Below are 24,777 nucleotides of genomic sequence, written 5' to 3'. Positions count from 1 at the left end.
CGTGGCCGGCGCTGCTCATGGTGGCAAAGATGGAGGTTGAGCGGCAGCGGCGCTACGGTGGAGGTTGTGCGGCGGCTAGGATTTAGTGTGGGAGGAGATGAGATGCGCGTGCCCCTGTTTATATAGGCCAGAGGCAGGCGACGGCCGTGGCACGCATGGCATCGCCATTACTTCATGCACAGAGGTAGGCGACGGCTGCGCGCCACGCGAGGCATCACCATTACGCGGCCGCGGCATGCCGAAGCAACGCCTCGGCGCCAGTACTGGCGCGACTGAGAAGACGCATCGAGCTTAGGTCACTGCCATGCGGGCCCGACGAAACATCCACTAGACGCGAGCGAACACTTTGCACGTCCGCGTAGCGTCCGGAGAGACGCATCCGAGGCGCATATTTGGGCCAAGTTTGCGTCGCTGCGGATGACCCGGTCACTATGCGTCGCCCCGCTGGAGTTGGTTCGCCCGTTGGAGATGCCCTAATCACGTCTTTTGGATAAATTGTTTCTCCGACAGGTAACCTACCGTCACTTGGTGTAATTCTCTGTAGTTTTTTTTTCGCTATTACATATCATGCCCTCAACAATTTTAAATTATGCAACATCTGTATCTATCTAATATTTTCTAAACAATGTCAGGATTCAGAGGGCTTCAATCTGCCCAGTGCAGAGCATTGGTGACACCAGCAACTCTTGGGTCGCTTGGTGATGGTTGAACAAGCCTCTTTTCCCTATTTTTTAGATGATCTAAGAGCCAATATGACAATTCATTCGCTTTAGGTTGTGCAGCTTGATAAGGTTTTTACTGAATGAATTGCAGTTCTCTGTGTTCACTCGTGGGTATTGCTGCAAGGGTAGGAAATGTTTGCTCACCCTGACCTGATGGAGATTGTCATAAATATTTGTCTCGCCTTTAAGGCGAAACAATTTTTGATGGCATATTTGTATATTTTTATGGTTGTCTAAAAACACATTTGTGCTATTTACTACAACCAGCCAAACCAATTCTGCTGGTATTGGATAAATTTTCGTATAATGTAGGTCTATTGACATAAATATTTGTCTTGCCTTTAAGGCGAAACAATTTTTGATGGCATGTTTGTATATTTGTATGGTTGTCTAAAAACACATTTGTGCTATTTACTACAACCAGCCAAACCACTTCTGCTGGCATTGGAAAAAATTTCGTATAATGTAGGTCTATTGACATTGTCATTGAATACTAGCTAAATTTTCATACGAGGTTTGCCCCTATTGCCATTGTTGTATTGGAACTTTAGTATTGTGATCCTCGATTTTCTTAGTGATGATCCTGCTATATTTTTATCTATCTATAGGTATTTGTTCTTTGCTTCTTAGTGATGATCGTGCTATATTTTTATTGACGAAAATAATGCTACTTAGTATGTACTTTTGAAGAAAATTAATATTACTTTTTAACCATTTAAAACTTACCGTTACAGTGTTGTCTCGTTTTTGCCTCTGCGTCGGGGCGCACCAGGTCATCTAGTTTAAGGAGTACTTGAGGGTATTTCTCCTAGCTTACGGGCTATGGCCCAAACTAGCTCTAGCATACGATGGTTTATGTTTTAGGTTATACTTTGGATTCGTATATTTTACCGATTCAAAATAATAACCGTATTAGTTCGGTCAATGTTTTTGTTTAAGGATGTGAGAACATGCTTGCTCAGTTGGATAAATGATGGTTGAGAGGCTTTGAAGATGTCTATTTGCGCATAAATTTCCATCACAATCCTAAGTATGATAAAATGGTAACAAAATGAGAGAAATCAAAAGAGGGGAAGCTTCAGTACTAATACTTTACAGCGCGGACACCTTCTATGTTGCTATAGACTAAATTACCTCTGATTTTGAATCTCGATTTAATGAACTATCTTAAAAGTTGCTTTAGAACTTCTCTTCTTTTGACTCAAGAGGCATAATTTCTAAGTTTAATATGAATACAATTTCTCGTCTTACAGAGATTTATCAAGGATCTTATTATAAGCATAAGAATATACACGATAACCTTGAGCTATTTATCATTCTTACAAGGATGATTAAAGGCTTTAGAGATTGTCTTGCTATTTGAAAGTAGCATCATGTTTTCCATGGTTTAACCCGTCATTGAGTTGGCATTGCTTTCAATGGTGGCAACGACAACAATTGAAAAGGCTTTCTCGCTGATAAGATCATCAAGACGGAGTTGTGCAACAATATGTCCATGATGGCTTCTTGATGACTTGAAGTCTTGAATGATAAAATTACCAAAGACCTAGTAAAAAAAGATAGAGCTTTGCCATTTCCCATGAATTTATAGATCATCAAAGCTTCATTCTTGGTTTATTTTTTAAGTTTTGCTTATGTTCAAATATGTTTCTATTTTTATTATACCAAGTGCCCGTGTTAGAATTATAAATAACATTAATGCCTCCGGACTATTCTGTATATGCATATTTTTGGGAGTTCCCCGGGCCTCAAATTATTTCCGTCCTTCGCCACTCGACGTCCTTGATAAGCCCCTCTGGCTCATCCGCTCGCTGGCGCCTGCCAAAGTATCGTGCTTGCGCCACCGCTTGAAAGAAACAGAGCCGTCGCCTCCACCTCCTACCCCACCATAGTTCGGTTCCCCCTCCTCCGTCTAGCCTCATCAGTGTCAGGAGGGGTGGGAAACCCGATCTATGAGTGGATGTTTCATTAAAAGTAGTGTTTTTCTATAAGACCGGGTTAGGGTTTTGGGTAGTCTTGTTCTTTTGGTTCCCAAATCAATGAGGATGATATTGTCTAGAATAATTGATCTTCTGGCCACTTTTCGATGACCAGATCTTCCTCCTAGCATCAATGATGGTGTTGGAAGACTAATTTTTTTTAGGTATGATTCTTCGGATCTTGCTCACCGATCTATGTAGCATCTTTTCTCATGGTTGCCACGCGGATGTTTGTCCTCGAAATATTTGTCCCGGTCCTCAACAATGGTGATTTGTACTCTCGGGTTTTTGGCAATGTCGGCCAAGCTGACCGGTTGATATTCCCTTGTATACTAGTGTTAGTACTCTTGCCGATGGTGATTGAGTCCCTCAATGGCTACGCTTGCATGTAGCTTTACCATTGCGGCTCGAATTAAAATATGGAAGAACCTTCGTTGTATTTTTTAGATAGAAGGCAGAACGTGCCCGACTTTAAATTAATAAAGCCCCAAGGTTCAACATAAGGTGATACATGCTGCGGCATGCAGCTTAGCCAAAGTTTAAACTAGGATGAAACAGGGGTCGGCCTCCCCAAGTGTTGTGGGTATACTTCATGGGTGTACCATCGACAGTGCCAAGATCCGGCAAGCCCGGGTGGCCCATAGACGGTGATGGTGGCGTGTAGCCCATTGGGCGGCCCAGTTGCTGTTGATCATGAAGGATGAAGTCCAGCCCAGGATTAGGAAGCCGGATCTTAACCGACCTTCGGAGGAAGCCGGATCCGTGAAGGCCCATGAGGGACCCGGATCCAGTACGACGTAGATGGAAGGCGGATCCTTGACGTGCACGGCAAGACATTGTACCGTAGATAGGCAACCTGTAATCCGGCTAGGACTCTCCATGTAAACCCTAGATCCGTGCGCCTATATAAGCCGGATCCTGGGAGCCCTAGAGGCACGACCACAACCATTGTAACAACGCGCAAGCGCCCAGATAATTCCAGACAAGCAGCAGTAGGCCCCTGTCATCGTGCGGGTGTTCCGAAGGCTGGGTAACTCGCGTACTACCGTCCCGAGGACACTCCGCCCTATGGCCCCTACTTCTTTTCCCCCTCGTGAGGATCCCTCCTCCGGGGTACCGTCTACTAAGCAACGACAGTTGGCGCCCACCGTGGGGCCTGAGGCGTCCGGAGGCCGAAACCAGGAGGGTTCCGCCATGGGAAGCTTCGACGACACGATCGCTGTGGGGCGTGTTCTTTACGCCAGGAATTTTCCGATCGTCCCTCCGGACGAATTCTGGATTCCGGCCAAGGCTAACCCCGTTAAGCTCTCCATCGTCCCGATCGGCGGCATCCACATCTTCATCGGCGAAACCGTCGATTCCGACGGAAACGCTCTGGTAAGTAACGCTGACGCGACCGCCGCTGAGCTGGACGCAGTCACGAAAATCCGATCTGAGTCGCAGGAACTTCCTAAGGAGGATTCCGCCTTAGATCTGAAAAAATCAAAGCCCACCCAATCCGCCCCTGAGCAGGAGAAAACGGTGGAAGACCAATGCAGATCCGCCTGGGTCTCCCAGGTGTTAGAGAAGCAAAGGTGCCACTTCGTGCACTTCTTGGCCCATACCGCAGGAGCCGCCCCTCTTGAGGGCGGAGTCGATCCTATGCAGGTTGAGGCACCCGGAAACAACGCCCCGGATCAGCAGGAGGCTGTCGGAGACAGCGACGCTCCGGGACAAGATGGAGCTGGAGATCCTGAGGAATCGATCCTCGGCAACTTAAGCCCAACTTCCGGTGATTCCTCCTCCATGGATACGGAAGAATTCAACCGCAAGCTCGAAGAACTCGAAGGTGGTGAGCAAGCTGACGCAGAATCCGCCCAGCTGATGCAGGTTCTAGCAACCGTAGCACCGCTGGATCAGCAGGAAACGGAAGATGAAGACTCCACCTCCGACCCAGGACCATCCAACGCAGGATCTCCGTTATCACGGGAACGACCGCACAAGGAAGTTTTATCCCCAGAAGAGATGGCCGAGCAAGCACGCATGGATTTAGTCGCGCAGTCTGATATCCTCAATAAACCAATAACCCCTGACAACGCCGCAGATCTGGAGGCTTTAGAAGCCACAAGGAAGGAGATGCTGGCTACCGCCAAGAAGTTTGCCAACACCGCAGCTGCGATGCTGGATGAGAGGAAAGAAGCTGCGAACTTTGTGGTCCACTTTCAGAAGAAGGATCGCGAGGTCGATGAATCTCTTGCAAAGGTCAGGCAACTCGAGAAGCATTGGGAGGCCAAGGTGAAGCATGTTCAGGAGGAGGAAGATAGAATCAGGCGAGAAGCCATCCCTCCCCGCAGGATTACCTTCGCAACCCCCACAGAACAGAAGCCGCTCACAACTCCAAAGGACAACATGAAGAAGCCTGTGGAGCTCCTGAAAAAGAAGGACGAGGAGATTGACATCAACTATGTCCGGAAGCTCGTTGCTTCAGCAATGCAGCAACAGAGTAAGGCAGATACTTCGCGCAGGTTGGAATCCAACCCGGATCACTGCTTATCCACCGCGCAGAAGGACGCCCTAGGAAGTGAACATCGTGATGGCGAGTCGCGCACCGGATCCACGGAGCGCAGGAGAAAAGCCAGGGAACATCCAAATCCAATCCCCGTGCCCTCGGATTCAAACCCGAGGAACCCAACAAAGGGAAAGGACCCGATGTATACTGGCAGAGACAAATATCGTAACCCATCACCACCACCCTGGACTCCGCGTCCTCCGCTGCCCCCTCGTCGTCGCAGTCCTGCCGGAAACACTAGGCCTCATGGGCCAGGTGGAATAAACATCCGCGACAATATGCCACCCCCTAGAAACAGGAACAGGGAGCGCACGCCGGAGCCATGCAGGAGCCGGAACCAAGAGCGCAAGTCTGAGCCTCGCCGGAACCAAGACAGCGAGCCAGAGCCTCGTAGAAGCCAAGGACGCGAGCCTGAACCAAGAAGGAGACGGAACGAAGAACGCGCGCCCGAGCCCCGCAGGAGCCGGAGCGACGGAGGCGACCACCACCAAGAGGAAGAGAGCCACTGAAGCCGGAGCCAGCCGTGGGAAGAGCGCCGGGAATCTGAAGGCGGAAGAACATCTTACAGGCCCCCTCGCAGATCTCCCTCGCCACCACCCAGTGGAGGCGGAGGAGGAGGCGGAGGCGGAGGCCGGCGATCCCGTTCCCGCTCAAAGACCCCTGGCGGCGGTCCCCGCGACGCTTGGGAACGTCTTAACGAGTACAGATCCGACTACATCGGCCCAAAGTGCTTTGGCCGGATGATCCGAGAGGAACCAAAGCCAAGAAGCTTGAACCTTAAGCTACCCGGAAACCTGAAGCATTATGATGGCAGCGAGAGGCCGGATACCTGGATCGAAGATTACTACAATGCAGTAACCTTTGCCGGGGGAACCCCGAATATAGCCTGCCGCATGCTCCAGTTGTACCTTATTGGTCCAACTCGTGTTTGGCTCAGCGACCTCGAGGAAAACACCATCTTTTGCTGGTTTGACCTGAAAAAGGCTTTCGAGAACCACTTCAGGGGCACCTACAAGAGACCGGCCACCACCAGCGACCTTCAAGCCTGCATCCAGAAGAAGGGTGAAACATCCAGAAGTTTCCTCACCCGATGGTTGGCGACCAGAAACGAGTGCGAGAACGTAGATAACCGCACAGCAATGCACGCCTTCATTGGTGGCCTGCAACGAGGAAGGCTGCTGCGGCACAAGCTTACCTGCCTGGTGAATGCGAACAAACTCACGCTTGATGAAATGATAAACATCGCCAGCGATCACACTGCCGCCGATGACGACGCAGGCGGAGATCTCGCAGCTACAGCCATACCCCTGCACCAACAGAAGAAAAACCGTGACAATGGCGTCAGCAGCAGCAACAAGCGGAAGAACCCCTCTGAAGACCAGAAAGGCGGAGGATCCGACATGGTCGCCATGACGTTCCAACGCGGAGGTCCAGGAGGCGGAAGAGGCCGCGGACATGGAGGCGGAGCAGGCAGGGGCCAGCAGCGCACTGACGAGATCACCGCTGCCGGATCCCGCGCCCCCCAAACGTATGAAGAATACATGGATATGCCGTGCCTGGCTCATCTAGATCCGGCTACGGGCAAATCCACTCAGACCAATCACAACTGCAAGTGGGTCAACGATTTGAAGAACGACCCGGAGGCAGGATACAAGCGAGCCCGGAAGCACCGCCCTCGTGGCAAAGGAGGCAAGGGCAAGAACAAGGACAAAGAAGAGGACAGTTCCCAGGCAATGGACGAAGATGACGCTTCGCCGGATCCCAAGGAGGGTACCGCAGCCAACAAGTCCAACCCTTTTGGAAAAAAGAGTGTCGGAGCTTTCCACACCTTCCTTGGAACCCCAACAGTCCGTGCCAAAAAATCGGCGCTCCGGCTCTTGAACGCCACAGTTCCGGCTGTGCCGCAGTATGTCAAGTGGTCGGAGAAGGCCTGCACCTTCGACAGGTCGGATCATCCGGCTGTCATCCCCAAAGAATGCTATGCTCTGGTTGTGAGTCCCCGTATTGACGGGTATGACTTCTCCAAGTGCCTTATGGATGGCGGAGCTAGCTTGAACATCATGTACCTGGAGACTCTGGAGAGGATGAACCTAACCAAGGACCAGCTAAAGCATAGCACCACTGAGTTTCACGGTGTGGTTCCGGGTAAAAAGGCGAACTCCCTGGGCAGCATCAAACTTCCCGTGGCCTTCGGCGATGTTAATAATTACCGCGAAGAGATGATCACGTTTGAAGTGGTGCCCTTCAAAAGCTCCTACCATGTGATCTTCGGCAGGCCCACCTACCACAAGTTTCACGCCAGGGCATGCTACATCTACAACTAGCTCAAGATTCCGGGTCCTAACGGTATGATCACCGTATCCGGAGACTACAAGAAAGCTAGGGACTGCGAGGAAGGCGAGGCCGCCTTTCCAGAATCCGTCATATCTGGAGAGGAGCTGCAAGGCTACAGAGCCGCGGTGGATCCGACTGAGATGCAGACCACCAAGAAGCAGATCTCCGAACCGAAGACCTCGTTCAAGGCCGCGATAGAAACCAAGAAGCATGACCTCGTTGAAGGCGACAGACTCCAAGCAGGTTTCGGTCGAGCCAACATGGACCCCAAATAGGAAAGCGCGCTCGTCGAGTTCCTCCGAGCTAACATGGATATCTTCGCATGGCAACCTTCTGACATGTCCGGAGTACCAAGGGAACTCGCCGAGCACTACCTCAACATAAATCCGGGTGCAAAACCGGTGAAGCAAGCTATACGACGCTTTGGAGATAAGAAGCGCCGCGCCATAGGAATGGAATTAGCAAAGTTACTAGCGGCAGGTTTTGTAGTAGAAGTTATCCATACTGAGTGGGTCGCAAACCCCGTCCTTGTACCCAAAAAGAATTCTGAAATACTAAGAATGTGCATCGATTACTCCGGCTTGAATAAGATTTGTCCGAAGGATTCGTTCCCCTTGCCGCGCATTGACCAAGTCATGGATTCGACGGCAGGAGCGGAACTTCTGTGTTTTCTTGACGCATATTCCGGGTATCACCAGATCCGGATGAAGAAGTCTGACCAAAAGGCGACCTCGTTCATCACACCTTTTGGCACATACTGCTACGTTACTATGCCTTTTGGCTTGAAAAACGCAGGTGCCACATACCAACGTACGATGCAGCGGTGCTTGAAGGACCAAATTGGCCGGAACGTGCACGCCTACGTCGACGACATCGCGGTCATGACCCGAAAGGGATCCGATTTGATCAGCGACCTCAAGGAAACCTTTGAAAATCTCCGACGGTACAAGATGATGTTAAATCCGCTTAAATACGTCTTTGGCGTGCCAGCCGGAAAACTCCTTGGCTTCATTGTTTCCCATAGGGGCATTGAAGTTAACCCGGAAAAAATCAAGGCTATCCTGAACATCAAAATGCCAACTTGTCTCAAAGATGTGCAACGATTAACTGGTTGCGTCGCAGCAATCAATAGATTTGTTAGTCGTCTTGGCGAGAAGGCCCTACCTCTATACAAGCTGCAGTAGGAGCCCCGTAGGAGCCCTACACTACCAGAAACCGGTCTTTTCCTCTCGGCTGGGTATTTTCCTGTGAGGCCCGGGTGAGTTCCCAGGAATAAATATAATCCTGACGGGTTTTTTATTGACGCCAGGAATATACATCATTTTGCTGTGGGCTAGCCCGGCCCGCCAGGATAACACATTTTCCTGTGTGTACCTCAGCCCACAGGAATTATTTTACAGTTAGCCCGCTACCGGGTAGCCGCGAAAGGCGAGTTCGCGGGCTAAAATTTCCATCTCCGCGCGTATTCGCGCCATGGCTTCTGTATTCCTGTGTAAGCTAGCCCACGGGAGAAAAAAAAAAGAACACTACTAGATAAGGCAAGTCTTACGGAGTAGAAAAATTCCCCATTTCTTTGTCTTCTCCACGTACTCACCGCCGCCGCCCTTAGCCTAGATCTTCTCCATTGCCGGCCGCCCGCCTCCACCGCCGATTGCCATCTCCGACCTGCAGCTCCGCCACTCCCGTATCCCCAACCTCCCCCATCTCCATCGGCGAGCGCCGCCCCTGCCTACACCCTCTGCCTCCTCCCCATTCGCGGCCGGAACTCCGTCTGAAGCCTGCCGCCGTATCCGTCGGCGGCCGTCGCCCAGCTCCTCTCGGTCGACCTATACAGGAACCGCAAACTCCTTTCTTTTCATCATCATATTCGTTTTGGAGTGGTAAAGGGTAAATACTGTACTGGGTTGTTTATTATCCATACTTGATGTGCCGCATGTTGTAGGATCTAGCTAATTCATGCATGGATGGATTAGTTTTAGAAGAAAAGGAAAGAGCGCGATGGATGCAAGAGATAGCTTTGTTCTATTTTGTAGCTCAAAAAGGTGCTATTGCCGGTTCATTATTAGCATGCCATTGTGAAACTGAATATTTTCTAATTGGTAGTTATGTCAATTTGATCTGAATTTATCTAGTAAGTTGCATTGGATATGTGACACATTTATTCTTTTTCCCATCATTGATGTGCTGCACAGTGGTAGGACCTAGCTCGAATTTGTTCTCAGTGAAAATATTAGATATACTTATTAGGGCCTTTTGCATTTTTACTGCATTGCATTTTTTTATGATGAAAGAAATAGCTTTGTTCTATTTTGTACCTCAAATATTTAGGTGCTATTGTAGTTTCATTTTAGCATGCCATTGTGAAACTGAATTGTGTCATGTACTTTTACTTTGCAATGCTGTTGAGGATATGTAGTGTTTGTGAACATGATGTCCATTCTTTTTCTAATTGGTAGTTAAGTAAATTTTATCTGATTATATCTAGTGAATGGTATTGGATATGTGACATATTGATTTTTTTTCCATGCTTGATGTGCTGCCCGGTGGTAGGACCTAGCTTGAATCCTTGTCCGGAGTTATTGTGGAAGGTGCAGCCCATCTATACAACCTCTTGTAGCTGTTGTTCTGCATCTTTAGAAATCTTCGTGTAAAAACGAAGGAATTATATTGCGTAATTGGAGTCAAGCGCAAGAAAGGATCAATAAGGTACCTCTCACACTTTGGTAGTACATGTTTGTCTTGATATGGTAATTAACATATGGATAAATGATGCGCTGATTGTTACCGTGTTATTTTCTGTTGTCTTATTTTTATACATTGACACATTCGCTAGGAATAGTGTGCTGTAACGTTGTGATCTAATTTATAACTGATGAATCTAAATCTTCAAACACAGAGCTATTTATGGCAGATCGTACATGGATGTATAGTGGTTGGCAGCGTGGTAGAGCCCCTAGCAATGAATGGATTGAGAACACCAAACTTTTCTTAGATCATGCTTTCTCTATTGTTGGTGTAGCTGAAGATAATACCGTCAAGTGTCCATGTCCATGCGCCAAGTGTCGGAACTATTTTAGTCATGTAAGGGATGAAATAGAGATGCACTTGTGTTACAACGGGTTTAAGGAAAACTATGAAACATGGACTGCACATGGTGAAACCCGTGGTGTTATGTCTGACCAGGCCGGCTCATCATTAGTTCACGAGGATTTCTTAACTGACCGGATGGACAATATGTTAATTGACCTTGCCGGTCAGCAGCCCCCATCAATTGAGGAGGAGCCATCAGCGGCCGCTCAAGCCTTCTATAGGATGGTTGCTAGTGCCGATGAACCAGTCCATGAGAGCACAACACACTCATGTCTTTCTGCCATTGCTCGTTTGCTAGCTATAAAGTCACAATACAACATGTCCATTGCAAACTATGATGCTATCTTAGAGCTTATTCATGAACTTCTTCCTGGGCAATCTAATATGTGTAAGGACTTCTACCGCTCCAAGAAATTGATTGAGGGCCTAGGTATGCCATATGTCAAAATTGATGTATGTAAGAATAATTGCATGCTATACTACAAAGCTAACGAGCAAAAAGATAAGTGTGATTTTTGTGGTACCTCTCGCTATGTGCAAGGCCAAAATAAAGTCCCCCATAAAGTGTTGAGATATCTCCCCTTCACAGAAAGGCTACAAAGGCTATATGCACATGAGGAGACTGCTAGACAAATGCGGTCACATAGCCGGTCTACTTCTAATTTCATGGTTCATCCTTGTGATGGGGAAGCTTGGCAACAATTTGATAAGGATTATCCATTGTTTGCAAGTGATCCAAGAAATGTTAGGCTAGTTTTTTCTACAGATGGTTTCACACCCTATGGTTTAGGTGCTGCTCCGTACTCATGTTGGCCGCCTTTGTTTCTCCATTAAATCTCCCTCCCGGCAAACTTTTGAAGAAAGAGTACATATTCCTCTCGCCTTGTTATTCCTGGTCCCGAACATCCCGGAAAGAAGCTAGGTGTCCCGATGCAGCCTTTAATTGATGAACTTATAGAATTGTGGAGGGGCGGCTGACTTGGGATGCCTCTCGTCAGCGTAACTTCCCTATGAGGGCCGCATTTCTATGGTCAGTTCCACGATTTTCCTGCTCTTGGTATGGTCTCTGGATGGAGCACCCATGGAAAGCTAGCTTGCCATATATGTTTGGCTGATTCCAATGCATTTCAGCTCACTCATGGGCGTAAGCCTTGCTGGTTTGATTGCCATAGACGCTTTCTACATCGAGATCATGAATTTCGATTCCAAGACAATGCATTTAGAAAGGACACTGTAGTGCTTGAGGGGCCACCAAGGCGTCCAACGGGAGAGGAGTTGCTTGCTCACATGCACAAGAATGTCGCTGATACTAAGAACTATAATAAGTTGCACAATTGGACTCACATAGGCTGCTTTTCACAACTAGAGTACTTTTCTAAACTGAAGCTCCCACACAACATTGATGTTATGCATAATGAAAAAAATGTTGGTGAAGCTATATGGAACACTTTCTTTGACATACGTGATAAAACCAAAGATAATATAAAGGCAAGACAAGATTTGGCTGAAATCTGTGATCGTCCGTTGCTGAATTTGCAGCCAAAGGATAATGGAAAATGGCATAAGCCAAGGGCACCATTTTGCATTGATACGGATGCCAAAATAATTATTCTCAAATGGTTCCGAGAATTAATGTTTCCTGATGGATATGCAGCCAACATATCACGTGGAGTTAATTTCTTTCAAAGAAAAATTTTTGGCTTGAAAAGTCATGACTATCACATCTTCATCGAGCGTTTGCTCCCTGCTGCCTTCCGTGGTTTCTTGCCTGAGAACGTATGGTTGTGTTTGGCCGAGTTAAGTTACTTTTATAGGCAACTATGTGCAAAACGACTTAGCAAAGATGTTGTCCATTTAATGGAAGAGAATATCGCTGTGCTTCTATGCAAATTAGAGAAGATCTTCCCTCCTGGTTTCTTTAATCCCATGCAACATTTAATCATACATCTTCCCGAAGAGGCCCGACTAGGAGGTCCTGTCCTAGCCCGATGGATGTACCCCTTTGAGAGGTAAGTCTGAAACTATTAGTTTGTTATACACTACTATTAGTGTGTACCATTTATCCTAAGTTGATGATCTGTCCATGTAGATTCATTGGGAATCTTAGGCCAAAAGTGCGTAATAAGGCTCGCGTTGAGGGTTCTATTGTTGAAGCTTATCTAGTTGAGGAGACTACAAATTTTCTATCATTGTACTTCAATCCTAAAGCCCATTCTGTTAGAAATAAGGCGCCTCGATATGATGATGGCGCCTCTTCCTTTGTACCTGCATGTGAGTTTGATATATTTCAATGCCCGGGGCGATGCATTAGCCCTCGAGGCTTTCGGACTCTTACCAGAGAGGAGTACAAGGTCGTTCTCTATTATATATTAACCAACATACCAGAGATGGGCGATATCTTCAAGTACGTATCTAAGTAATATAAGTTAAGTAGTTAACTCACAATAGTCAATTTTCCATTACACAACTGATTTAAGAAAATTTTTGGCAGACAATTTGATAAAGAACAATGGAAGAGCAGAACCAAACCAACAGAAAAGCAACTCCGTGAGTTAAGATTAAATGGCTGGAAATCAGGCCGTGGTCCTGATTTCTTTGACTGGTTTAAAACACATGTAATGTTCCTGGACAGATGGAACTTATTTGTTACTGCCCTCTAAACTCATTTAGCACTAACATAAGCATGCATTCCTTGCAGTGTATGAAGTCATCTAATATCCACAATGCTTTGCGCCAAATGTCCTATGAGTTTCGCAGTAAAGTTAGAACTTATGGCATATATGATATCAATGGGTATAGGTTTAGATCAGAGTTGTATGAAAGCGAGAAATCAGGATTGTCAACAATAAATACTGGCGTGTGTGTGTGTCTTCTTTTGATGAAAACGACAATGTGCTCGAGTACTACGGTGTTATCAAGGACATCTTCAAAATTACCTGGGAAGGCTCCATGGAACTTGAGCTAGTTTTATTTGATTGTCGCTGGTTTGATCCAACACCTGCTGGTGTTAGACGAACTGAAAATTTGGGCTTAGTGGAGGTCAAGCACACATCTCGACTGTCAAATTTTGATCCATTTGTCTTGGCTAGTCAAGTCAGTCCAGTATATTATCTACCCTACGCATGTAAGACCAGACCAGATCTGTCGCAATGGTCGATTGTGTATCATGTTCCTCCACATGGCTATCTTCCTCCTAATGGCAACACGGATGAGTCTAACACTGTGAATGATGTGTTAGTGTATCAAGAGGATGGTTTGGAAGGAACCTTTGTGATTGATTTGGGGGATGACCTGGAAGTTGTAGCACCATTGATGTCAGATGAGATCACTGATCCGAAGGAGTTGGAGCGTTTGAAGAAGCAGCAAGCAGGTGAACAAGTTAGCGACAGTGAAGATGAAGATGATGAAGAGGATGAAGATGACGAAGTAGCCAATGATGCTGAGAATCAAGCCCCATCTTATGATCCAAATGATTTTTGATTAAGCTTCCAATTTTGTGGCTGAAAGTGCACTGCATGGTCTTGAACATTTATTTATTCGACAATGTTGTTATCTATTTTATGGTCTTGAGTGTCAATTCCATTATGTTAAAAATTGCAATAAGTTATTTGTACAAAGTGTTTGCAAAATTGATCTAATATCTCAATGTAATCATGCAGGATGACGATTCGCCATATCAGGCGTGACAGGACTGCTAGCAACACCCAAAGGACCAACTGTGATGACAGTAACTCAAGCGGCAATGCCTCCCAAAGGACCACTGGTGAAAACAATAACTCAAGTGTTGGCCAAAGAAGCAACACTAATGAAGATAATTGTGCCCGTACTTCACAGTCTAAGAAGAGAGGGAGGACAAAGAGGGCCCGTACTTCACTAAAAGTGCCTCCTAATGGTCGGAAGGTCCAACTTGAACCTAATGGTGAACTGTAAGTACCTGGCTATGACATTTGATGGTTACTTGGGCTGCATGGTTACTTGGGCTTCTAATGATTCTATTGCTACCTATGCATTTATATTCTCATTGTTGCATTTTGTATAGGCAATTTAAGTATGTTGGTACCATTTCCAATGCATACAAATATGGTACACAGTTGGGAGTCATTCTCAAGCGAGAATACCCAGGTCTGGTTGAGGTCAAGGATAGTAATGGTGTAATCACTGGAAGCCGACCCGCACTAGACTGGGAAGATTATTATCTCATGCATGATGGTGAAGGTGTTACAAGTGTTGACCGCGTGAAGCAAGAATTTTGGGTATGTATGATTCTCAATAGTCTCTAATATTATTTGGAGCTCTCTCGATTGTTGCTTGTCTCTAATATATTTAGGACAGTGATCTGATTTACTTGTGCAATTCCTTATCATATTTATATTTGCAGCGCTTGTTTGAAGTTACCGAGCCTAATAAGGCAGAGGCTAACCGTATTTTAGAGGGTTGTGCGAGGAGGAAAGTAAAAGACAATATGTACCAAGCTCGTGTGGATGCTGTCAAGATATACTATGATAACCAAGGAGAAGAACTCGATGACAAGCTGGCATGTTCAAGGGAGCTTACTCTTGAACAATACTTAGCTAGCAGAGTGGACTGGTTCAGTCCTACAGTATGGCCTCATATTTGCAGATATTGGTGCTCAAAAGAGTTCAAGCAAGCAAGGTCTAGAGGGCAGGCTTCTCGCTTAAAATCTCTAGATGTTGCTCAAAATCGTGGAGGTTCACGACCATTCACAGAAACAAGGCAGTATTTGGTATGACATGAACTTATTGTTTATTTAACTCAGTCTAATCTATCTTTTCCATTCTTTTATCCACTATATATTGCACATGTAGGAACATAAATTTGGACCTGAGAAGGCTACGATAATGAACACATATGCTGCAATGAAATCTGGTATCAAAAATTTGGATGAAAGTGGCTGTAGCGGTGCAATCAGCAGCCAGAAAGCACAAAAACGCCTTGTATGTGATGTCCCCTTCTTTTATTTTTGTGTTAGCTCATTAATTATGTGCAAACTAAATAATTGTTGCTGCTATAGGATGCATATTGCGATGGTCTTAAGAAAGCACATCCAGAGGATTGGCAAGACATTGATTTGGATGAAAGTGTCTTGTACAACACATCGGGTGGCATGCCACATGGCCGCCTATCAATTGCTACTGGTGCCGTCAAGAAAGCCCACATTATCTCTGCTGCAAAGGCAACAAATCTGAAGCCCTCAAGTTCTGTTGCTTACCGTAATGTCATCCAAGAGAATCAACAGTTACGTTCTACAAATGAGATTCTAACAAGGAAAACAGAAATGCATGACCAAATGTTCAGGGTAATGATAAGTATGATCTGTTACAATCTAGCTATAAATGGAAAAATATGTTCTACTACATAATCCTTATAAATATGCTTTCTTCTCGCAGATGCTTGTTGCTGAGATGGGAAGAGACCTGCCAGAATGGTTCCAGCAAGGTCGAAACCAAGTTCGTAGCCAGGTCAGAATACATACCAACACATAAATTATTTCCCATCTTTGAACCTTAAGCTAATTCAGTTTTGCTTATTATTGCATGAGCTGTACCCCAACACATAAATTCTTTCCCATCTTTGAACCTTAAGCTAATTCAGTTTTGCTTATTATTGCTTGAGCTGTACATTAATAAGATACTTAATTTGTTACATGGTGCACATGACTTTGTAGGGGAACACAGGCTTGGATGATGCTGCTATGGATGACCTTGTTGGTCATGGAAACAATGGAGGTAGAAATGATGGTGAGAACATTTGTGGTGATAGCAACGACTTTGTCTACAATGAAGATGGTGATGGTAACTATGCTTCTGGAGGAGGTTCTCACTAGTGTCCTGCACTTCAGCTAGTTCTTGGCACTCTTATGGTATTTTGGTTCTTTTGTGGTTTGACTGTCTTTGATAAACTTAGGTTAAGTGATGTATGGGAAATAGTGAAGTTATGTATGTAGGTGATGGGCCTGACCGTGAACCTGTATGACCTTGAAGTTCATGTATTTTGTTGTTACATTGCACTGCCATGTGCAATGTATTGGAAACTAGAGTGATAGTGGCATGTATGTGTGCCACTGTTATTACTTGCTTTTGGGCAAGGTTGTGTCATGTCTGGCACCAACCTTTAGTGTACTGTTACATTGTTATTTGTGGACTCGTTCTGGAATGTGATCTGGACTTCATTAGCTGGCTTGAACCTGTATTCATTGATGATTTTTCCTGTGAGCAGTCTATTGTCATGTAGCCTATAATTCCTTGCGGTACAAGCATTTATCCTGTGGGCTTGTTTTCATATGATTTGGTTTTCCTGGAGGCTTTTTCCTGTGGGTCAATTGACACAAAAATAAAATTAGTAAACCTGACGGACTAACAATTTCCTGTGGGCCACCGTCAGGAACACCCGTCAGGGAAATAATTCCTGTCAGCCAACCGTCAGGCATTTTTAATTTCCCTGTCGAAATAATCCTTGCGGAATTATCCTGTCGGTCAGCCGACAGGAATTATTATCCTGACGGTTTATGCTAATTTCCTGTAGGTACATGGCCGCGGGGAAAATACCGGTTTCTGGTAGTGCTAGAGGCACGACCACAACCATTGTAACAACGCGCAAGCGCCCAGATAATTCCAGACAAGCAGCAGTAGACCCTATCATCGTGCAGGTGTTCCGAAGCTGGGTAACTCGCGTACTACCGTCCCGAGGACACTCCACCCTATGGCCCCTACTTCTTTTCCCCCTCGTGAGGATCCCTCCTCCGGGGTACCGTCTACTAATCAACAACACCAAGACAGACCGAAACCAGGCAACTAGATAGATAGAGACGGTAGCAGAAGGTTGGCAGTCCTCCTCAGTCACTTGCCACGATCGCCGTGCGTAGTTGCTTGAGCGCGCTTACTACCCCCTTAGGCAGGGACGATCCTGGGGCTTCGCCAGGAGAGACCAAAGCTGGATAAAGAGCATAGTTTTGAAAATGATGTATGGTTAATTAGTTTAGACTCAATGGTCAGTTTGTTTCTAATAAGCCAAAGTGCCCAACATTGAGCCAAAAAAATGATTCAAACGAACCCTACGAAATCTGCCAGAAAAACTTGACAAAATAGCGAAGAATTGCGGAAAGTTGGTCGGACACCAGCTGCAGCCCAGCAGCTGATGTAGGGCGCTCCACGCAAATTTCGCCGGCGAGCATTGGAAGAAAATATGCTTGGCGTTCTCAACTGTCCCACACAGCGCACAGCAACCCATCCCTAGGCTGTGATGCGCCGCCACGTTGGCACTAGATGGAAGAGGATCTAGGATTAGTTGCCAAGAGAAAATTCTAGTTTTGAGTGGAACACGGGCCGCCCAGACCTTCCTGAAATGCGCCAAAGATGCACCCTGAGCAAGTTTGGCATACATGGAGTTGACTGTATACGTACCCGAAGGATCCAGGGACCAAACTACCTCGTCATGCCCATCCTCAAGCCTAGTGTCGTCAATAATCTCCCTAATCTCGTACCAAGCAGCCATACCAGCATGACCCAGAGGTCTTCTAAAACGTAGATGGTCGGGCTGGCCGCAGACTTGGGCCACTGACACCATTTGAGACAAACAAATGTTAAAACTTAAAAAGTTGTGGAAATCTATCTGACAGGGCCCTGTCGCCCGTCCATTTATCCATCCAGAATTGCGTGCGGAGACCGTTCATAACAACATGCTTAGCACCCAATTTAAACATGTGTTTGATTTTATGCAGGCTACGCCAAAACTGCGAGCCCCCCTCGGTTCGTGTCGGTGAAGATGTCACCCGCAGAGTTGTATTTAGCCTGGAGGATCTGTTTCCAAATTGGATTGTCATTCTGATATAACTTCCACACCCACTTAAGTAGCAAATCTACATTCATCTTTCTGGAGTTGAGGATGCCCAGACCCCCACATTCCTTGGGACGACAGACCGCAGGCTAGTTGAGCATATCTAGCTTACGTTTAGGTTCCGATCCTTCCTAAAAGAAATGGGCACGTTGCGAGTCGAACTTGGCGTGCACTCCATCCTAGAGGAGGAACAGCCCCATCGCAAACATGGGAAGACTAGCAAGGCAAGAATTGAATAAGGTCACACGTCCCAGACACGAAAGAAACTTACCCCACCAGGGTCCAATCCGTGCAGCCATTTTCTGGATTAAAAACATCCATTGCTCCATGGTTAGCTTCCTATCCGCAATCGGAAGACCAAGGTATATGAAGAGGAACTTTCCCAGTTTGCAGATTAGCTGATCAACAACCCTTTGCTGTCTACAATGACCTCGGACTTGTGATAGTTGATTTTAAGTCCGGACATGTCCTCGAAGCACATCAAGAGAAATTTAAGGTTGACAATCCGCTGGTCGTCGTCTTGTATCATGATGAGTGCATCGTCCGCATACTGAATGTGCGTAATTCCCCCTGAATTAAGTGGGGCACCACCCCAGAGATGTGTCCCGCCACACTTGCTTTAGATAAAATAATCGACAGCGCCTCCGCCATGAAGTTGAATAGGAGAGGGGAGAGTGGATCACCCTGCCTCCAAAAATGTACTCACTCTGACTCATATTACTTGCCATTAATATGGGTGTATCTAGAACTAAAATATATCTACGTAGATCTATCATAGAGTCAACTAATATGGATTAGAGAGAGTACAAGATTGTGTCATGGAAAAAGAAAGAGTTTGAAAACCTTAAAGAATTGTTACTTTATTTTTAATAGTTAAAGTCAGCTGGTATCTCAACTATTTATCAATATAAATATATGTGATATTGATTGTAAAAAACCAGAACCGCTGTCAAAAAATTAACCAGGGCCGACCTGCTGTTCCACGGATCGGAATGGCTCCGGTAGATCTTAATGGATTTCGAATCCAAACCAAACCGTGCGCATCTCCAACCGGACGTGGTGGAGTACGTGGAGGCCGCGCGCGGCACGTTAACTTCGTAGAACCCAGCCAGCCGGAACAGTATAGGATAACACCACGACACACGCACGCACAATCTGAATATGGGCAAGGACGATAGGAAGAGGCCGCCGCCGGCGAGGGCGACGACGCTCCATGACATCCCCGCCGATCTCCTCAGGCGCATCCTCTGGCGCGTCAGCTCGCCCGTGACGGCCGTCCGTGCCGCCGCCACGTGCAAGCGGTGGCGCCGGCACATCACCGCGCACACCCGCTTGCTGGTCCACGCCAACGACTCCGGCCGGCGGTACCCGGTGGCGGGGAACTACTACAACCGGACGTCCCCGCCAAACGGCCTCGTCTTCGTCCCGTCCTCGCCAGCGGCGGCGCTCGGCGACGTCGTCGACAGCTGCCACTTCTCCCTCGACTTCCTCCCAGGCGGCGGCGGCAGGGCGTGGGAGGTCGCGGACAGCGACGCCAGCATCCTGCTCCTCAGGAAGAAGACGACCGCCCGGTTGAGGCGGCGCAGCTTCCCCGACCTCGCCGTCTGCTCACCGGCAACAGGGAGGTACAGGCTGCTCCCCCGCTTCGAGGAGATGAGACACCACCGCTGCATCGGCGTGCACCTCTGCGCCGGCGTCAATAGCCGGTGGTGGGGGCAGCCTACCATGTCAGAGTTCAGGGTGACCTGCATGCTCTACAAGGAGCTCGACGGGTTACCTCACGACGATATCGGCGCCGTGACCGCCTGCGTCTTGGACTGCCGCCGGCACATGAAGAATTCTGGCACCAGGGAGCCCGGCTGGTGCGCCGCCAAGAGCCCAGCACGTTTGCATGTTCGCGGCGCGAGCTCGCTGCGTTTCGTCGGCCGTAACGCGTGCTCACTCTACTTCTTCACCGACGACGGCGATGGGTCATCGTTGCTGAAATTTGACGACGTGTTCGGTACCATCGAGTTGCCGGATCTCGTCCGGGCGTCCACCGTGCGAGTCATCGCCTGCCGGGACAGCAGGTACATGACTGCCATCAGCTTGCAGGGCAGCAGCCTCCGTGTCTTTGACAAACCTTTCTACGGCGATGGTGCCGGCGTATGGGTGCTTCGGAAGAGCCTCGAGCTGATCGAGGCTACCAAAGGTCTCGCAGGGTACAAGGAGGAGTACTTTTGCGGCGGTGATTTGGAGATTGTCGCCGCCGGCATGACGTCTGCCATCCTCGCTCTAAGAACCAACACATGGTTGTTCTCTGTCGACCTTGACACCATGCAGGTGGTGAAATGCAAGTGCAAGACGAAAGATTACGCGAGCGTTGTGCCTTTTCCTTGTGAGCTGCCATGGCCTCCTGTTTTCTACGCCTGTCAAGTACCAAGCTCATATGTGTTTCTTCCGACGAATTAATTGAATGTTTCCGTTGGAAGTGTTACTTCCATTCTTAAACATTGTTCCAATAATACGAGAAAATACTTCTTTTCCCAACTTCCATTAATTCAGTTGTGATTTTCTTAGGGCTCAGTTAATCCGGCCTTGAAACTCATGCATGATTTCCCCATTTTATTAAATTATGAGAATAACAACACATATTTTCGCACTAGATTAAAAAATTATAATAATATATTGAGCGAACTTGAGATTTTTATAGTCCCGCAGAACGAATGCCTCGGTAGCTGTCGGATCTTCAAGTGTATGGTGAATGACATTGTTTTAAAACTACAATTGGAAGTTGCCAGGGCCCACAATCGAATTTCCCTCGCAACTTCCAGGGGGCGAAAGATTTGCACTAGTTGGAATTTTAGAGCAAACATGAGTATATTAATTAGTTCCATAGAATGAACGCATTGCTAGCCATCGGGTCTTCAAGTATATATGGTGTGTGACAATAAAAAATATCTGCCACTTGGAAAGTTGCCAGGACCCACCATCTAAATATCGTGCCAACTATGTGTGTGCATGAGGCGATGGGGCAAACACCGGACACGTCAACGCTCGAGTCTAGTCCTTTATTTTCCTAAATTATCTGTGTTCCTGTTTTTTTACCACAACACTAATAAAATTTCAAGATACATTTGTGGCATACTACAATCTTTTCAGTAGATAAACTGATTATAACAATAAGATAAATTTCGTCCTTTTTGAGACCTCCACATCAGGCTCGATAAAGCTAGGGTAATATCAAGAAGGCTGATGATGGATGTTTATGGCTGTAGGTTGTAGAGGTGCACCGGCAGGCGTGGCTCAGCATGCAATACCAGTGGCTTCGCCATGTATAGATTCTTCTTTGACTCGCTAAGATCAATGCTCGTCACCTCAGATGGTTTGCTCCAGGTGAATCCCTGCAAGAGCCTGCCGAAGAGCATGACGGTCATGGCTGTCCCCAATGATGTTGCAACGCATCCACGGCGTCCGGTGCCAAATGAGATGAACCGCATCTCACTCTCTGTGAGCGCCACCTTGATGCCATCTCCCATATGGCGCTCTGGCTTGAAGCGGTGCGGTTCGTCCCATACAGTTGGGTTCCGGCCCAAGCCGATCCGGCTTATGAGAACATGGCTGCCCTTGGGCACACGGTAGCCGGCAACAGTGGTGTCAGCAAGTGCGACATGTGGCAAGTTGAATGGATCGACGGGATGCAACCGGAATGCCTCGCGGAGGCACGCCTTGGCGTAGTTAAGCCGCGGGATGTCCGTCTCTTGCACAAGCCTCTCGCGACCTACCACCCGGTCCATTTCCTCCACCGCAGTCGCAAGTAATTCAGGGTTGTTCACCATCTCCGCCAGAGCCCACTCCACGGCATTGGACGGGTTGTCAACCGCCGCTAATATTATGATCTGCATGAATCGCAAATTCAGTGCACACAAGTTAATTAACGAAAATAAACATATTATTAGTAGTGTTTTAGTTACCAAGTACTACCATTCGGCTACCACAGTTACAAACCGCTCTAATAAAAAGTGTTACTAGCCAAGAAAACTATATCCACTCCATCCCAAAATGTAAGTCTTATTTGTTTCATTCCTAAGTCAAACTTTTTTTTAAAATTGCTCAAGCTCATAGAAAAAAATACTACAATAACAAATCAATATCAGTAAAAACATCATGCATGAAATATGTTTTTATGTTGTATGTATTTTTTTACTATATATAGAAGCCAATATATATTATTAATACAACTAGGTCAAACATAAGAAACTTGACTTGAGAACAAAACAAGAGGAAGTATTTTTTCCGTATAGCATTATATAGTTATTCCAAACAAAAATGGAATCTCACGCGTAGTGTGTTGATAGTTTGATTTAAAAAATGTAATAGTAGTATACGAGGATCGATGGGGACGGGTCAACCTCGTGCATGCAGGTTCAGAATTTCAGATCAGAAGCTTCGATCGTTATACTTCACGTGCTTTAGTTTCAGATATAAGTACCTTGGTCTGTGCTTTGACCTCATCAATGGTTAGCAACGGGTTAACGTTGCCATCACCGTCTTTGTGCGTGACGAGAACGTCGAGGAGGTCCTCAACCTCCTCTTTCTCGCCGGTCTTCCACTGCCTCCACCGCTCGTGGATGACCGTGTCCTGAAGCCTATCCATCGTCGCGTTAGCCTCCTTGGCGATCTTCTCGTGGCCGTCGACGTCGAAGCCGACTAGCCACGGGAGGTAGTCGCTGACGCAGAAGGAGAAGAGGCTCCCAATGACGGCGAAGGTGGCGTCAATCTGCTCCAACTCCATCCGCCCCGGCCCGCCGTCAGGCTGTGGCTCTCCCAAGTACCGGCTACCGATGAGGAGCCGACGGATGGTGTTGCCAGTGAAATGCCGCGCGACGTGCCTGACGTCCACGGCGGCGCCGCCAGTGACTTTGTTGTAGAGGTAGCGAGTGAAATGGTCCGCCTCGTCGGCGCGCTTGTCGTGGAGCCACCTGTGGCGGGACGGGGAGACGACGTCTGAGACAAGCACCCTGCGCATCTTCCTCCACTGGTCGCCCACGGGCGAGAGCACGGCTTCCTTGTACCCTCCGCCGGCGGCACTGGAGGCGAAGGTGAGCGGACGGGACGCGAAGTTGGCGTCCTGCGTCTTGAACACCTCCCTGGCTATCTTAGGGCAGGCGACCGAGATGACGTGGACGCTGCCGAAACGAAAGCAGGCGATATCAGTTCCCATCTCCTTCATTACCAGGTGGATCCACCTGAACGTCGGCTTGTTGAGCATCATCTCGGGCAGGTTGCCCACTACCGGCCACGGCTGAGGCCCGGGTGGGAGCGGCGCCGCCGCCGACGAGCATCTGCGCTTTGGCCTAAACCTCTGGAAGAGGTAGTAGTATGTGACCGTTATTATTACGACGAGCATCACTGACAGCGAGATGGAGGCAACCTGCGGCATTGTGTAGTTCTACACAAAATCTGGCTAGCTAGCTAGTTGGCCGGCCACTTGGCCTGCTGATCACGATCGAAGGCTTGCAATTGCTTGATGCTGTCTGTGTGCATGCTCGAGGCCCCTATTTATGTATTTTGAACCTACACCTATCGACGTGAAACGATTGGATCCTGCATCGCATGTCGAGTTGAACCACTTGCGGAAAAATAAAGCCTCCACGTTAGTTCACACATATTGTATCTTCGCCATGCATTGATCGAACGAATTGGTACCAATTATTACGACCGAGATTTAATTAGTAAGAAACACAAATATTCGATTTGACGCGAATTGCATAGCAGCCGAGCAGCAGAACGCTGGTATCCGATACCAAGAACAAATCAGAACACATAGCGTAACTGCGCAAGGAACTAAGGACAGGGCTGATTCTACTGCTGACATCAGGTGGCCGATGCCAGCAGATACACATGATGAATGGGTCGGGATTCATTGACATTTTCTTTGGTGTAAATCAAAGTCAACACATAATTATGAGCTCCCTGGATGAAACTCACATTTGCCTTCATTTGAACAAATGGTTTTGCACCTGCATTGTATACAGCGGCTGTCTTTTAGCATTAATCTACCCTCCAAGTAGAGGCGCGACATTGTGGAAGAACTAGCATTGTTCTAGTCCTAAATTAGTAGGAGGATTACTAGTACTTTATATTGAGTTGAACAAGCTAAAAAGGCGGCTAACTCGCGAGCTTACCAAGTCGTTCCGGGTTTCTTATCTGAGCAATGGACGAATCTGTATTTCCCCGATGAGGATTTAATCAACGGTTGTTTATTTCT

The 24,777-nt window shown here is 47.2% G+C and overlaps 1 protein-coding gene across 1 annotated transcript; it reads right to left on the bottom strand.

Annotated features, from left to right (window-relative positions):
* Nucleotides 1-21,772: 21,772 nt before the first annotated feature.
* Nucleotides 21,773-23,949, bottom strand: LOC124690145 (tyrosine N-monooxygenase-like). Its single transcript, XM_047223574.1, has 2 exons — nucleotides 22,999-23,949; nucleotides 21,773-22,405 (listed from the first exon to the last, which is right to left on the bottom strand). The coding sequence occupies exons 1-2, from the start codon at nucleotides 23,947-23,949 to the stop codon at nucleotides 21,773-21,775; spliced, it is 1,584 nt and encodes a 527-aa protein (XP_047079530.1).
* Between the last annotated feature and the right edge of the window lie 828 nt (nucleotides 23,950-24,777).

The sequence above is a fragment of the Lolium rigidum genome, chromosome 2 (assembly GCF_022539505.1).
Source record: "Lolium rigidum isolate FL_2022 chromosome 2, APGP_CSIRO_Lrig_0.1, whole genome shotgun sequence".
NCBI lineage: Eukaryota > Viridiplantae > Streptophyta > Magnoliopsida > Poales > Poaceae > Lolium > Lolium rigidum.
Note: the sequence above shows the minus strand (reverse complement) of the source record. Positions and strands in the feature narration are given on the sequence as shown.